General features: G+C 41.9%; 1 protein-coding gene across 1 annotated transcript in view; it reads right to left on the bottom strand.

Moving 5' to 3' along the window:
* MYRFL (myelin regulatory factor like) overlaps positions 1-14,622 on the bottom strand; it is a 156,973-nt gene that overhangs the window by 88,157 nt on the left and 54,194 nt on the right. Inside the window, 1 exon segment of the mRNA XM_055118411.1 lies at positions 11,562-11,567. Coding sequence (XP_054974386.1) covers positions 11,562-11,567 — 6 coding nt within the window.

The following is a 14,622-nucleotide window of genomic DNA, read 5'->3' as shown; positions in this document are numbered from 1 at the left end:
AGAGAAAAAGAGAGAGAGAGAGAAGAAGGTAAAGAGGATGGACTGGAGCAGAGGAAAGAAGGAGGAAGGGAGGAAGGAAGGAAGGAAGGAAGGAAGGAAGGAAGGAAGGAAGGAAGGGAGGAAGGAACGGAGGGAGGGAGGAAGGGAAGGAGGGAGGGAGGAAGAAAGGGATAAAGGGAGGAAGGGAGGGAGGGAGGGAGGAAGAAAGGGATAAAGGGAGGAAGGGAGGGAGGGAGGGAGGGAGGGAGAGAGGGAGGGAGGAAGGGAGGGAGGGAGGGAGGGAGGGAGGGAGGAAGGGAGGGAGGAAGGGAAGGAGGGAGGAAGGGAAGGAGGGAGGGGTAGGCTCGTTATCACTGATTATTAGGGAAATACAAGTCAAATGGCAATGAGATATCTCAAATAGTGAAAATGGTTTGCATAACAGCAATGTGAAACGGTTCCATTTGAACAGGTCTGACTTGGGGGGGGGAACTCCAAATAATAACAGTAAGTTTTTGTTGAAATATTGAAGGTTTTTAATGTAGCAGCCACCTCTCTGGACTGTGAACTAAGCAAAAGCCCCACGCTGGCCGACGCGGTGTGGCGTACACCATACTATGAGGCGCAGGAAGGGGGATGAGGGGGGAAAAAAAAAAGGAAAAGGAAAAAGAAAAAAAAGAGAGAGAGAGAGAGTTATGTACTTGTAGCAGTGGGGCTACATATCTCTTCATTTCCAGCAATGAAAAACTAATTATCAAATGTAGTAGGTCTGTCTCTCTTGGTTGGAAACTCCAACAACTATAGTGAGTTTTGTGTTGAATTATGGAATGTAATCAAGGTAAAGAAAAAATGAAGTGAAATTCATTAGTTATACAGTAGGGGGTAGGGGGTGGGGGTGGGGGGTATACTGGGGTTTTTGGTGGTGGAATATGGGCACTGGTGAAGGGATGGGTGTTTGAATATTGTATAACTGACATATAAACCTGAGAACTTTGTAACTTTCCACATGGTGATTTAATAAAGTTTTAAAAAAAATACCACAAACAACCAATGCTAGTGGGGACAGGGTGAAAAAAAGAAACCTCATTCACTGTTGGTGGTGCTGCCATCTGAGTCAGCCTAATGGAAAACAGCACATAGACTCCTTTAAACAAGGACAACAGCTACCATATGACCCAGTAATCCCACTACTTAGTTTCTAACCCAGAAACACAAAAAAACATTCTTTTTGAAAGATAATGTTCACAGCAGCACTGTTGACAGTAACAAAGAACAAAGATCTAGAAAGAACCCAATGAATTCTAATAACCAGATAAGTGGATAAAAAAATTATAGTACACATACTCAATGGAATCTGAGTCAACTAGAAAAAAAGGTGAACCCTTGCGTTTTATTAAAACCTACATGGAACTGGGGGTGTCGTGTTAAGAGAAGCAAGTCAGAAGAAGGACAAGTATTGAATGGTCTCACTCATTTGCAGAATCGAAAGGAACAAAATAGGGGATAGAAAATGGCCAGTGAAAACAAACCCTGGGATTCTACCCACAGAACTGAGATTGCCATGGGATGAGGGTGGGGGGTTGTTGGGGTGGGGAGGTGGGTGAGAAGGCACTTAGAGATGGTGGTGGATGGTTATTAGTACATGAGTGGTAGGTGTGTTTCATTGACACGGCATATACAAAATATTAATATCAGTGGTATTGTAAATCATGACACTCCAGTCTTTAAAAAAAGTTCTTTGAGTCACAGGAATAAACCTAAACATCCTGATATGGGAAAAACATAATGGCTATAAATCTCCCTAAATTTGATAAGACAAACTTAAATATGTAAGAAACGTAATAAATTCCAAGCAAGACAGATGGAAAAACCACACCTGAAACATTAGCATCAAATCACTATGAAGTCAAAACAGAGAAAAAATCTCTCAAAAGTAGTCAAGGAAAAAATAATTCACTACATTTAGCGTAATAGGGAACTAAATAATCAGGGAATTCTCATCAAATTCTCTAGAAGTGAGAAGACAGTGCTCCAATAACTTTAAGATGGTAGAGAAAAGCAAGATGACAGTCTATAATTTATATGCAATGGAAAGGTACCTTGAAAATGAAATAAGAACATTTTCCGAATTTTTTAAAAAAGTAAACCCATGGACAAACACAAGAGAAATTTTAAATCGCAGTGACGAAATAACTCATGGCAATGTAATATATATATAGATAGATAGATATGTCATGCTAACTATAGTTATTATATATTTAAAAATTGCTAAGAAAGTAAATCTTAAAATTTCTTATCAAAATACAATTATGTATGGTGACAGATGCTAAGATAGTGTTGTGGTCATTTTAGTATTTTAGTGTATATGCATGTATGTGATATATACATACATATATTATAAACGTACACAACAAACCTATTACAATGCTGCTGATTGCATTTCAGGGTTTGGGGAAATACAAGTCAAATGGGCTTTTTTGGGGGGGAGGGGGCTGCTTTGTTTTTAAATGTTGACATTATTCAGGCCGAAGAGAATAAAACCAGACAGAAATGTGAAACTTTTGGAAGAAATAATAAATGATACATATATGAATGCAAATTACTTTTTATCTCAATTTCCATAGGACTGCACGGCAGAGCCTGGCAAGCTTCCCATGGCGTATTCATATGCCAAAAACAGTAACAATGATGGGTCTCATTCCCCAGACCCTGAAAGAGCCTCCAGTGCGGCACCATTGAGAAGGACAAGTAAAGAGAGGCTGCTAAAAATCTCAGGGCTAGGATGAATGGAGACATTACTGGTGCCCGCTCGAGCAAATTGATGAACAACGGAATGACACTGATACAGTGATACAGTGATCTATAGGACTGAGCCAGGAAGCTAGCTGAAAGGTCTAAAGCACATACTTTGCATAAAGGAGCCCTGAGTTCAATCCCCAGCACTGCTTGGTCCCCTGAGCTCCACTGGCAGCAAACCCTGAGCCTCATACCAGGAGTTGCCCCAAGCACTTGTAGATGTTTCCCTAATATAACACATAGGACTGTTTATAAGTAAAACTGTGACCTTATGTGGAGTTCATAAGTGGAGTATGTAAGCCCAACACATTTAACTATAGCATATATAGGAGTTGGGAATAAATAGAATCACGTGCTGAAAATTTTCACATTGTATGGGAAGTGGTACACATTAGGTAATTAACCCTAAGATGACTGTAAACTATTAAGAATACAAAGGACAGAAAAGGCAATAGATAAAATGGAATTCTTATATTATTCAAATAACAAAACCACAAAAGAAGCTATATAGAAACATAAAATAGGGCTGGAGCGATAGCACAGCAGGTAGGGCCTTTGCCTAGCACTCGGCCCACACGGGTTTGATTCCCAGCATCCCATATGGTCCCCCGAGCACCACCAGGAGTGATTCCTGAGTGCAGGGCCAGGGTAACCCCTGTGTATTGCCAGATGTAACCACCTCCCCCCCAAAAAAAGCAAAAATAAAAAACAAAACCATAAAATAAAAAGGACCAGAAAAGACAATAAAAATGGAAAAACTAAAGTCAATAATATTAATAATATGTCAATTACTAATCAGCTAAATACTCCAATCCAAAGGCATAGATTATAACAATGCATTTTTTTAAAATTTACACATGCATATGTATATATCTGTGTGCATATATGTATGTGTGTTATATATTGTACATATGTATTATATAGGGCTGGAGCGATAGTACAGCAGTTGGGTATTCGCCTTTCACTCGGCCGACCCAAGTTCAATTCCTCCGCCCCTCTCGGAGAGCCCAAGCTACCCGTGCATATTGGATATGCCAAAAACAGTAATAAGTCTCTCAATGAGAGATGTCACTAGTGTCCGCTTGAACAAATCGATGAGCAACAGGATGACAGTGACAGTGACGGTGATGTATTATATATATATATATATATATATGTATACATATATACATATATATATAATTTTGTGGTGGTAAAAATCCAGAGCCTGTCATATTCCCAGCTCAGGAAGGGATTTTTATTTTATTTTATTTTATTGAATCACCATGACAAAAGCAATCTCAGTGCTAGGATGATGGATTTTCTTGAGCAGATGCCAGTAAGGTTTCCATCATCCTAGTACTGAGATTTTAGCAGCCTCTCTTTACTCGTCCTTCCCAACGGTGCCTCACTGGAGGCTCTTTCAGGGTCCGGGGAATGAGACCCATCATTGTTTCTGTTTGGGCATATGAGTGCACCACGGGGAGCTTGCCAGGCTCTGCCATGTGGGCAGGATACTCTTGGTATCTTGCCGGTTCTTCGAGAGAGAGAACTAGACACTAAGAGGTCGCGCACTTCCGGGAATTTTGTTTTATAGTCTCTGGATCTTTGCCGTTGATGGGATTACACGGCAAGGGCAAGGGGGCAGTTTGTGGGTGTGACTGCCAAGCTACTGGAAAAAGGGGGATCTGGGTGGAAGAGGCCCAGTCTCGATCCAAGCAGACTTGGAGATCTCAGCCCCAGGTCCCACACACCTAGGTTCCTCTGCCGGTTCTGGATTCCAGACGTGTTCGGCTTAGAGTTTAAGTAAATGATCATTTTAGTAATCAAAACTAAATGAAAATAACAAAATGGACAAAAAGGGGAAATTGGCATGACAAAAAAAGTTGCCTTTTTAAAACATAGGAAAAGGAAATGCTTCCAAATGAAAAGAAAAAAAAAGTAGATCAACAGGGCCTGGGAAGATAGCTCAAAGAGCTGCACTGCATGCAGAAACCCCAGGCTTGATCCCTAGCATCACATGATACTCTGTGTACTGCTGGCAGCAACCTCTGAGAACTTCTGAGTGTGACCCAATAACCAAAACCAAACCAAGTCCCCTAAAAGAATAGGATTAAAGTGGCAAAATAGCAAATATAGGCAAAGAAAATAACAATCAGGGTCCCTGAAAGAGAAGATCAAAGAACGTGAACAGAACCAACACTATAAACTATGATTAACAAAGCTTTCCCGAAATATTTAGCACTATAGCACTGTTGTCCCGTTGTTCATCAGTTTGCTCGAGCGGGCACCAGTAATGTCTCCATTGTGAAATTTGCTACTGTTTTTGGCATATCGAATACACCACGGGTAGCTTGCCAGGCTCTGCTGTGCAGGCGGGATACTCTCGGTATCTTGCCAGGCTCTCCGAGAGGGACAGAGAAATTGAACCTGGGTGGGCTGCATGCAAGGCAAATGCCCTACCTGCTATGCTATCACTCCAATCCTGAAATATATCTAAAAAATTAATCTATAATGTTAAAAGAAAACCCTCATTTGAGAAAATATAACCATCAAAACTAACACCAACACATCATTCTAAGATATTTACTAGACTTTCACAAAAATATACACAGAATTGTTCATAACAGCCAGAAAGTAAAAACTACACAAATGTTCAACTTATCAATAAACAAAGTGTGAAATATTATTCAACAGGTGCTGGAGAAATAACACAGCTGCTTGCTTTGCACAAGGTCCACATGGGTTTGATACCCGGGCGTCCCATATGGTCCCCAAATACAGCCAGGAGTTATTCCTGTGTGCAGAGCCAAGAATAAATGCCAGGTGTAGCTCAAAAACAAAAACAAAACAAAAGAATGAAATATTAGTCAACCACAAAATAAATAAAGGCCAATTAGATACAGAATCAATAATTTAAGAAATCATACATAAGAATCTTCCAGAGTTGAGGAATGCAGGCTACCTGCTACAAGAGCCCTGATGGGTTCCAGAGAAAACAGGCTCAAGTAGGAAAACTTCAAAAGACACTGTGCTCAGGATGACAAAAACCAAAAACACAAACAGAATACTGACAGCAGCAAGGTCAGAAAAAGAAACTTACATACGAAAGAAAGACTGTAAGAATCATAACAGATCACATAAGACTCTACGAACTGGAAGAAAATGGAGGAAAATAGTACTGAAAATCAATGAACTAAACATCTCACCAAGAATACTCTTTCCAACTAGACTATCATTCATATTTGAAGGGATAATACGGAACTTCATGCACAGTCAATAGTTTAAGAATTCATAGCCTTGGAATCAGTTTTATAAGAAGCACTGAAGGAGTTTCTCTAAAGGGCAGAACAAACTTCTCAACAAGTGGCACTGAGTATGGCAACTCAAACACATACAATAATGTAAGCCCTACATATAAAGCTAATGAGAGTATTTTACAGAATTTTATAAAATTTGGAAAGCTAGAGATACACATGGGTATAGGAGATGAAAAGAGAAAATTAAGTTTATTTGAGTTCATTGATAAAGAGAATAAAAGCTGAAATAAATAAATGAGACTATATCAAGCTAAAATCTTCAGCATTGCAAAATATATGACGCCTAAAATAAAGACACCCTACTAGCTAGGAGAAAGTGTTTGCATATCATAATCAGACAAAGGACGAATGTTCAAGACATATAAATCACTCTAAAAACTCAATAAGTTAACAAGAAGACTTGTTGGGAGAAGAAAAAAACCGGGGAGGGAGAGGAATAAACACTTCATCAAAGATGACACACAGATGGCCAACAGGCATTTGAAAGTGCTCATCATCACTGATTATCAGGGAAATGCAAATCGAAACAATGAACAATCCTTCAGCCTGCATGAATGGTGTATCAAAAAAGTCCAGAAACAGTAAGTGCTGATGTGGATGTGGTGGGAAAGAAACCCTCATTCACTGCTGGTGGGACAGCAAGGCTCAGCCTGAGCAAATTAAGAATAACTCCCACATGACCCTGCACTGCCACTGTGGGGCATCCACCCCAAGAAAACAAAAACATCTGAAAAGACAACACACACCAATGTTCATCATTCCATTATTTGCAATAGCAGAAATCTGGAAACAAACCCAGGTTCCAACAACAGATCAGTGAATAAAGAAATTGTAGAGAGCGAAACGGACCCTCTGTGCCTAAAGACTTTGATTCCAGAAACCTAACACATTTTGGCATCCAGCGCAGCTTCTTACAGCAATGCACTGGGACAGTGAGCTGGGCTACAACTCCACGCTGCCCGGGGATCGATCTTTTGTCTCCACCCTGTCTTTCTGCATGGAAAATGGTGGCGGGAGCAACATCCACGTGGCAGGAGCTACCTTCTAAGACTCCTAACCCAGAGGTATATGGTTTTTACACTTGGGGCTCCTAGGGAATCATGGGAAGTGGGTGTAACCGGCACGCCCTCGGCCCAGATAAATCCGGAGCTGCTGAGAGTGAAACGGATCCTCTGCGCCTAAAGACTTTGATTCCAGAGAACTAACACATTTTGGCATCCAGCGCAGCTTTTTACAGCAATGCACTGGGACTATGAGATGGGCTATGCAATTTCTGGCAGAATTTTCCCTGGACTTTATACAGAAATCCAAAACCGTGCAGACACTGCCTCGTCCTCATGACTTAACATCTCTTAATTGTCAGCAATGTGAAATGGTTCCTTTTTAGCAGGTCTGACTTGGGGGGGAAACTCCAAATAATATCAGTGAGTTTTTTGTTGAAATATTGAAGCTAATCAAAGTAGCAGCCATTTCTCTGGACTGTGAACTAAGCAACAGCCCCACGCCGGCCGAGAAGAGGAAATATTCCTCTTTCCTGGTTGTTTCCCATTTTCGGGGAGAAACTCGGTGTGGCGTCCACCATACTATGAGGCACGAGAAGGAGGATGAGGGGGGGAAAAAAAGGAAAAAGGGGGAAAAAGAGTTATGTACTTGGAACAGTGGGGATACATATCTCTTCATTCTCAGCAATGGAAAACTAATTATCAAATGCTTCCTTGGTAGTAGGGCTGTCTTTCTTGGGGGGAAACTCCAACAATAATAGTGAATTTTGTGTTAAAATATGGAATGTAATCAAGGTAAAGAGAAAATGAAGTGAAATTCATCAGTTATGCAGTTGGGGGTGAGGGGGCAGGGGCGGGAGGTATACTGGGGTTTTTGGTGGTGGAATATGGGCACTGGTGAAGGGATGGGTGTTTGAATATTGTATAATTGAGACATAAGCCTGAGAACTTTGTAACTTTCCACATGGTGATTCAATTAAAAAAAAAAGAAATTGTAGTACATCCACACAATGGAATACTCCTCAGCTATGAGAGAAGATGAAATTTTGCAGTTTGCTGCAACTTGGATAAAACTGTGCTAAGTCAGATTCAGAAAGAAAAAGACAAACACCAGATGATCTCACTCATTTGCCGAGTATAAAGAAACAGCGTGAGGAATAATACAATCCCCTTGGAAGCCATCCTTGAAATATTGGCAATAAAAAGTGATCTAGGGAGCAAAGCGGGGGTGGAAAGGATGGGACCTTGGGATGGAGAGACCCTGGCCCTCTAGTGGCAGGCCTGGTGCAGAGGCGCTGGCCGTATAAAATCATATTGTTAACATAGTAAAGGACTAAAGTGATAGCACAGCTGGTAGGGCATTTGCCTTGCACGCGGCCAACCCGGGTTCGATTCCTCCATCCCTCTCAGAGAGCCTGGCAAGCTACCGAGAGTATCTCGCCCGCACGGCAGAGCCTGGCAAGCTACCCATGGCATATTTGATATGCCAAAAACAGTAACAACAAGTCTCACAATGGAGATGTTACTGGTACCCGCTCGAGCAAATCTATGAGCATCTGAGTGACAATGCTACAGTGCTACCATGGTAAAAAATAAAACATAAAAAATAGCTTTTTAAAAGAAGGAAAAATTTTTTCCCTGGAAGGTGGCATTAAGTTCTTAAAAGTACCTAAAGTAAGAACAGAAATACAAAAAAGTATCATTTAGAGAAAAGGTGGTAAAAGACCCAAAAGAGCTGAAAAGTATCAGAGCCAAACCACATGGGGAGGAGTGGGAAGGAGATGGACAAAAGATTGTTGTTCTTCATCATAAGCCACATCCATGATGCCATTTGATGACTTTAATTCTGCATGTGCATCATTCTGATAAAACCAGTAAAATTGTGACTGACTCTGTGACCCTACAAGTCTAAACTCAAGGTTCCAGGCAGTTGTTAGTGATCTTTATATTAACCGCACCCCTGAACTCAACAATGCTAATAAAAAGTGGAGCTCACGAGTATATTATCCATTTGCTCAAAGAACAGAATTCAGCCTGCAGAAACAGGGCACATGCTCTAGGCAGCAGGCCCTCCCAGAGAAGCAAAGGTTCAGGTACTTAATGGCCCCAACTTGTGGGGGTCGCTTTAAAATGAAATTTTAAGCTGTAAGATATCTTTCTTACACTTTTCTTCTTCCAAAAATTACAACATCTCTTTCATTCCATGTCATTCCAAGCTTAATGTTACTACATCAAATTTTCTTCAAGTTCCTGAAAGAGAATTTGAGGGAAGACCCAATGGCACCTCCCTTCAAGACAGAGCAAGTCATTAAATCGAGGGCAGTCATTAACTCTGAGAAAAGCAGTGCTGTTGGGGGAACCTGCCTGAATCACTCAACTCCTCCCGACACAGTCTCCACGTCAGGATTCCCACTGCTGAACCCGACATGGGTTTTGGCTTCTGTGCTCGGGATTGGCTGTTTATGCTAACAAGATTTCCAAGAAGTGGATCTAGAAAGTTACTAGCACCCCTTGAGCAGCCACCCTGTTCTTTAGCTTCTTTTGGAGAGAGACATAAATAGCAAGTACTTCTAGAAGTACTTAGCTGCTGAGCTTTTGCTTAGTTGGTTTTTGTCTGGGGCCCCATCCAGAGGTGATCAGGGTTTACATCTGGTTCCATACTCAGGGATCACTCCCAGCAGTGCTGTGCCATATGGAGTGACAGGGATCAAACCCGGATCTGACGTATACTAGGCAAGCAACCTACCTGCTGTATTACCTCCTCAGCCTCAGCTACTGATTAAAAAAAAATTGATCAGTTTGCCTTCTGAGCCCCTTCTTCTCAGGGACCCAATGAGGTTTTGTGTTTTGAGAGACAGAGAATCCTGGCCTCCTGGCTGAAATCAAACCCAAAGGTTGGAGGTGAAAGGTTTCACCTTCCTGATGCTTGAGGAGGCATCCTGGACATTTGCGAGCTGTGCCCTGAGAATCAAGGGTTTCTTTCCCAGGGCAATCAGATTTGAGGAACACCGAGTGCCAAGTGACACTCACAACTCTCTTACCACTCACAAGATTAAGAGATGGGCTTTAGATGAACACCCTTTGAGGCGTTACTCACAATTCAACTGTTCGATCCCCTTCCTGTTCCAGTGACTTCTGAGTGCATTTCTCACATCAATGGCCGCTTTTCTACAGCTCTGAATTCAACTCAGCGCAGTGGCTAGCGCAGTGTTTGTACTTATTACAATGAACTTTTGTCTCTTTTTTGTTTTTTAATGTTGGTCTGTACCTAGATGTGTTTAGGGATTACTCCTGGCTCAATACTCATGGGTCACTCTGGCAGTGCTCACAGGACCATGTAGGGTGTGGGAATCAAACCCAGTTCAGCCCACATGCTAGACGAGATCCTTGCCTACTGTACATCTTTCCAAACTGGTAAAATTTTGCTTTGTTTATATGACATATGACCACAAATAGCTTCAGCATATAAACACATGAATCGAGAGAGACCTTTCCTCACCATGCAATCTAAACAGTGACTTTTCCCCACTCCTCATTTTTAAGCCTTCTTATTCTACTGCTATTTGGATCCCTCTTGAAGAATTATTTTCTGTTTTCTCTGTCTTTCTCTGTCTCTCTGTCTCTGTCTCTTTCTCTCTGTTCGTCCATCCATCTGTCTGTCTGTCTCCCCCCCCTCTCTCTCTCTATCTCTCTCTCTCTCCCCCTCCCTTCCTTCCTCCCTCTTTTTCCCAGAAAGTGGCACGGCACCAGAAGAGTACCAAGAGTAAGATGAGTCGGGAATGAGTCACCCTAGAGCAGATAACAAGAAATGCATTGTCCACAGAGAACTCAAGAACAATATCTAAATCTGCAAAAATTTATTAACACCATGTACTTCCAAAGCAGAAAACAATTCCCTGAGTGCTTTTCCAGGAAGACTGCTTCTTACCACGTTTGTCCTTAGCAAACCAGGAAGAAGAATTTCATTTTTGTTCACTGCTGTACCACCATCAACTAACTATAAAAATAGTTGTTTTTGAAAATATTTTGTCCAATTTGCCATGTGTGTGATTTGTTTTCCCACATGGACAATCATATTAACAGCTTGTCTTAATATTGAGTGTATGTGTGTGGTTCATAGCGTCCCAGGATGAACATGTGGCAGCCACTCAATAAATACTTGATCGAGCTTGGTTAAGGTTTTAATCTACCACCTGCAAGTTGAAATGGGAAAGGAATTGTCATAATTATCAGCAGTGGACAAAGTAGTTCAAGAAAATAATTTCATAACAGGGCAGTGGGAAGTAAGAAAGTCTTGCATTGTCTCACCTCATCTCTATTTTCACCCTGTAGTAACAGGAATGTCGTTGCCCCCATTCCACAGCAACAAAACTGAAGATGAAGTAAACTAACATAGCCAAGATGACTAATTTGGGTATGTGTCATACTGGAATCAACTAGTCAACCAGCAAAGCATACACTCTAAAGAACATGTTGCTCTCAATACCTCTGTCTAGGAATGTAAATTAGAGCAGCTGCTAGTTATGCAAAACAGTATGGGGGGGTGGTCTTCAAAAAGTGAAAATTAGAACCACCACCGTATGATCCAAGGATTCCACTTTAAGTATTTATCTGAAGGATATGAAAACATTCATTTGAAAAGGTATTCACACCCCTCTATTCATGGTAGCACTAGTCAGAGAAGCTAAGACATGGAAATAACCTTACTGACCTTTGACAGATGAGTGAAGAAAGATGCTATAGGTAGGGGCCGGAAAGACAGTACAGCAGTAGGGCATTTACCTTGCACAAGGCCAACCTGGGTTCGATCCCCAGCATCCCACATGGTCCCCCAAACCCATCAGAAATAATTCCTTAATGCAGAGCCAGGAGTAACTCCTGAGCATGCTGGATGTGACACCCCCCCCAAAAAAAAAAATAAAGATAGCTATTTAGAAAATTATAATCTTGCTGTTTCCGTTCTTCGGTGTGTGTGTGTGTGAGAGGGAATGGTGCAAAGGTTAGGGCTCAAAAAAAGCCCCAAAACTAAAATAGCTCGCACATACACACACACACACACACACACACACACACAATAAATTGTGATTATCAGAGGGGAAGGGGCGGTGGTTTCGATTGGGAGGGAGGGGTGCCATTTGACAGTTATTAATGGTACCATGTCTCTGGTGGTGGGCTTAGTGTGGGAAACATCACTACCTTACTGTAGTATAGCATATTTATCAAGGTGTGAAGCTGTGCTCCTGACACACGAAGTATTGTAAAGCAATGGCACAGCAATTTCTAAGTAAATCAGCAAGCAGACCAGGGCAACCCACTGAGCTGCACTGGGTCATTTCATTCAGCACAGCTACCCTAAGATAGGGAAGACGCCAGTAATCTTTTAGCCCTGAGTTATGTTGAGCCTTTCTCCTGCTGTATCAGTTTGAACCCAGAAGTCAAATCGGTCAATGAACTCAAACAACCTTTAACAAGCTCTTCTCGGAGAACAATTACCTCACTCCCTTTCACAACATCACAGTAAAGAGCTTATCAGGGTCTCTTTACCAACAGCAGCCGAGAAACATGCAGCTGGTAAGTGGCTTCTCATTTATTTCCCTGTCTGAGTCGAAGAAGCCAAGCCCTCAGTGAGACCCAAGGATATCAGGCACTTGAGCTCCACCATTATACTGAAATAAAATAAAACCGGAGTAGCTTCCTCACAGATCTAACAGATCTCTAAAGTTTCCTCCTGTGAAATCCCCTAGCCCAAACTATGGACAGGGGTCTCGTTGCCTTCCTCAGTTAATTCCTTCTGACAGAGCCTGGTCAGAGCCTCACAGCAGCCTAACAGCCAGCGCTCCTCAACATTTCCACACCCGTGGGCCAGCACCTGTCCTACATACTGGATCCTGGACCTACAGTTATAATCAAGTCAGTACAACAGTGGTTTTTAACCTTTGCACTCCTGTGGGCTGGTACCAATCGGGGACTGACAGTTGAGGACCACCACTGCTCTAGATGACATCTCTCCCGTCAAATGCACTTACTCCAACTGATGTCTGCACTTTATTTGGTTTGAGACTTGGGAGGTGGTGAGGAAGTAAGTATGCTTCTGTGACCTAGGAAAAGGATTCTCTAACTGTGCTATTCATGGGAACTCCACAGGAAGTCTGTTCAAATGCAGTTTCTGTTTCCTAGCTCCTGGTGAGATGATGCTGTGCTTTGTGGCCTACCCTTTAAGTAAAGAAAGGAAACAAGTGAACCCCAGGGCATTTTTCCCCTTTCTTTCTTTCTTTCTTTCTTTCTTTCTTTCTTTCTTTCTTTCTTTCTTTCTTTCTTTCTTTCTTTCTTTCTTTCTTTCTTTCTTTCTTTCTTTCTTTCTTTCTTTCTTTCTTTCTTTCTTTCTCTCTCTCTCTCTCTCTCTTTCTTTCTTTCTTTCTTTCTTTCTTTCTTTCTTTTTCTCTCTCTCTTTCTTTCTTTCTTTCTTTCTTTCTTTCTTTCTTTCTTTCTTTCTTTCTTTCTTTCTTTCTTTCTTTCTTTCTTTCTTTCTTTCTTTCTTTCTTTCTTTCTTTCTTTCTTTCTCTTTTTTTCTTTTTTGGGTCACACCCGTCAATGCACAGCGGTTACTTCTGCTCTGCACTCAGGAATTACTCCTGGTGGTGCTCAGGGGACCATATGGGATGCTTGGAATCGAACCTGGTTGGCCACATACAAGGCAATGCCCTACCTCTCGCTCCAGCCCCTTTCTCTCTCTCTCTCTCTCTCTCTCTCTCTCTCTCTCTCTCTCTCCTCTCTCTCTCTCTCTCTCTCTCTCTTTTTAACTGACTGAGGCTCTGTGATTTGCAGTACTGTTAATGATGGTTTCCCAGGCACATAATTTCACCACCACCCGTATCACCTCTGGGCATATTCAAAGGAAGCACAGCCTGTTTTCAAGATTCTCTAGTCTCTTTTTTAATAACCTTCCATTTTATACACAGAGAGAGAGAGAGAGAGAGAGAGAGAGAGAGAGAGAGTTCTTTTTTCACTGCACCCTGCAGGATTTGATGCTCTCCTAAAATCTCTAGCCTCCCTCCCCATGAGCAACTCTCTAGCCCCGGGTATCTCCCACTCTGTGTACCCTGCTACTATGTCTGCCAAGTAGTTCGTTGGCTGACAGCGCTGAGGGCAATTTTCAGATGTCTTCGTATGCTGACAGGACTGCAATCTCTCTGACTCCATTGATATTTCTTTTTAAACACAATTCACAGGGTACAGGGGATAGATAATACAGCAGTTCAGGATCATGCTAAGCAGGTACCTCACCTGGGTTCAATGCCCAGCTCCACATGATCCCCAAACATCATCAGTACAGCCCTGGAGACATCCCCAGCACTACTAATCTTGCCCAGGTCTCCCTGGTAGCATTACATCTTTGGATCCTTGGCATTGAACCATCAGTATACTTAGCCAAGAACTGCTAGAGGGACCTCAGAGTCTCCTAACTCCCACCTGGGAAAAACTGCCACAAGTCACAGACAAAAACAGTAGAGAAGAAGTAACAGGGTTTATAATAAACTAAGGTTTGA

The sequence above is a fragment of the Sorex araneus genome, chromosome 10 (assembly GCF_027595985.1).
Source record: "Sorex araneus isolate mSorAra2 chromosome 10, mSorAra2.pri, whole genome shotgun sequence".
In the NCBI taxonomy this organism is placed as follows: Eukaryota; Metazoa; Chordata; class Mammalia; order Eulipotyphla; family Soricidae; genus Sorex; species Sorex araneus.
The sequence above is the reverse complement of the archived record's forward strand: the minus strand, read 5'-3'. Positions and strand labels throughout refer to the sequence as shown.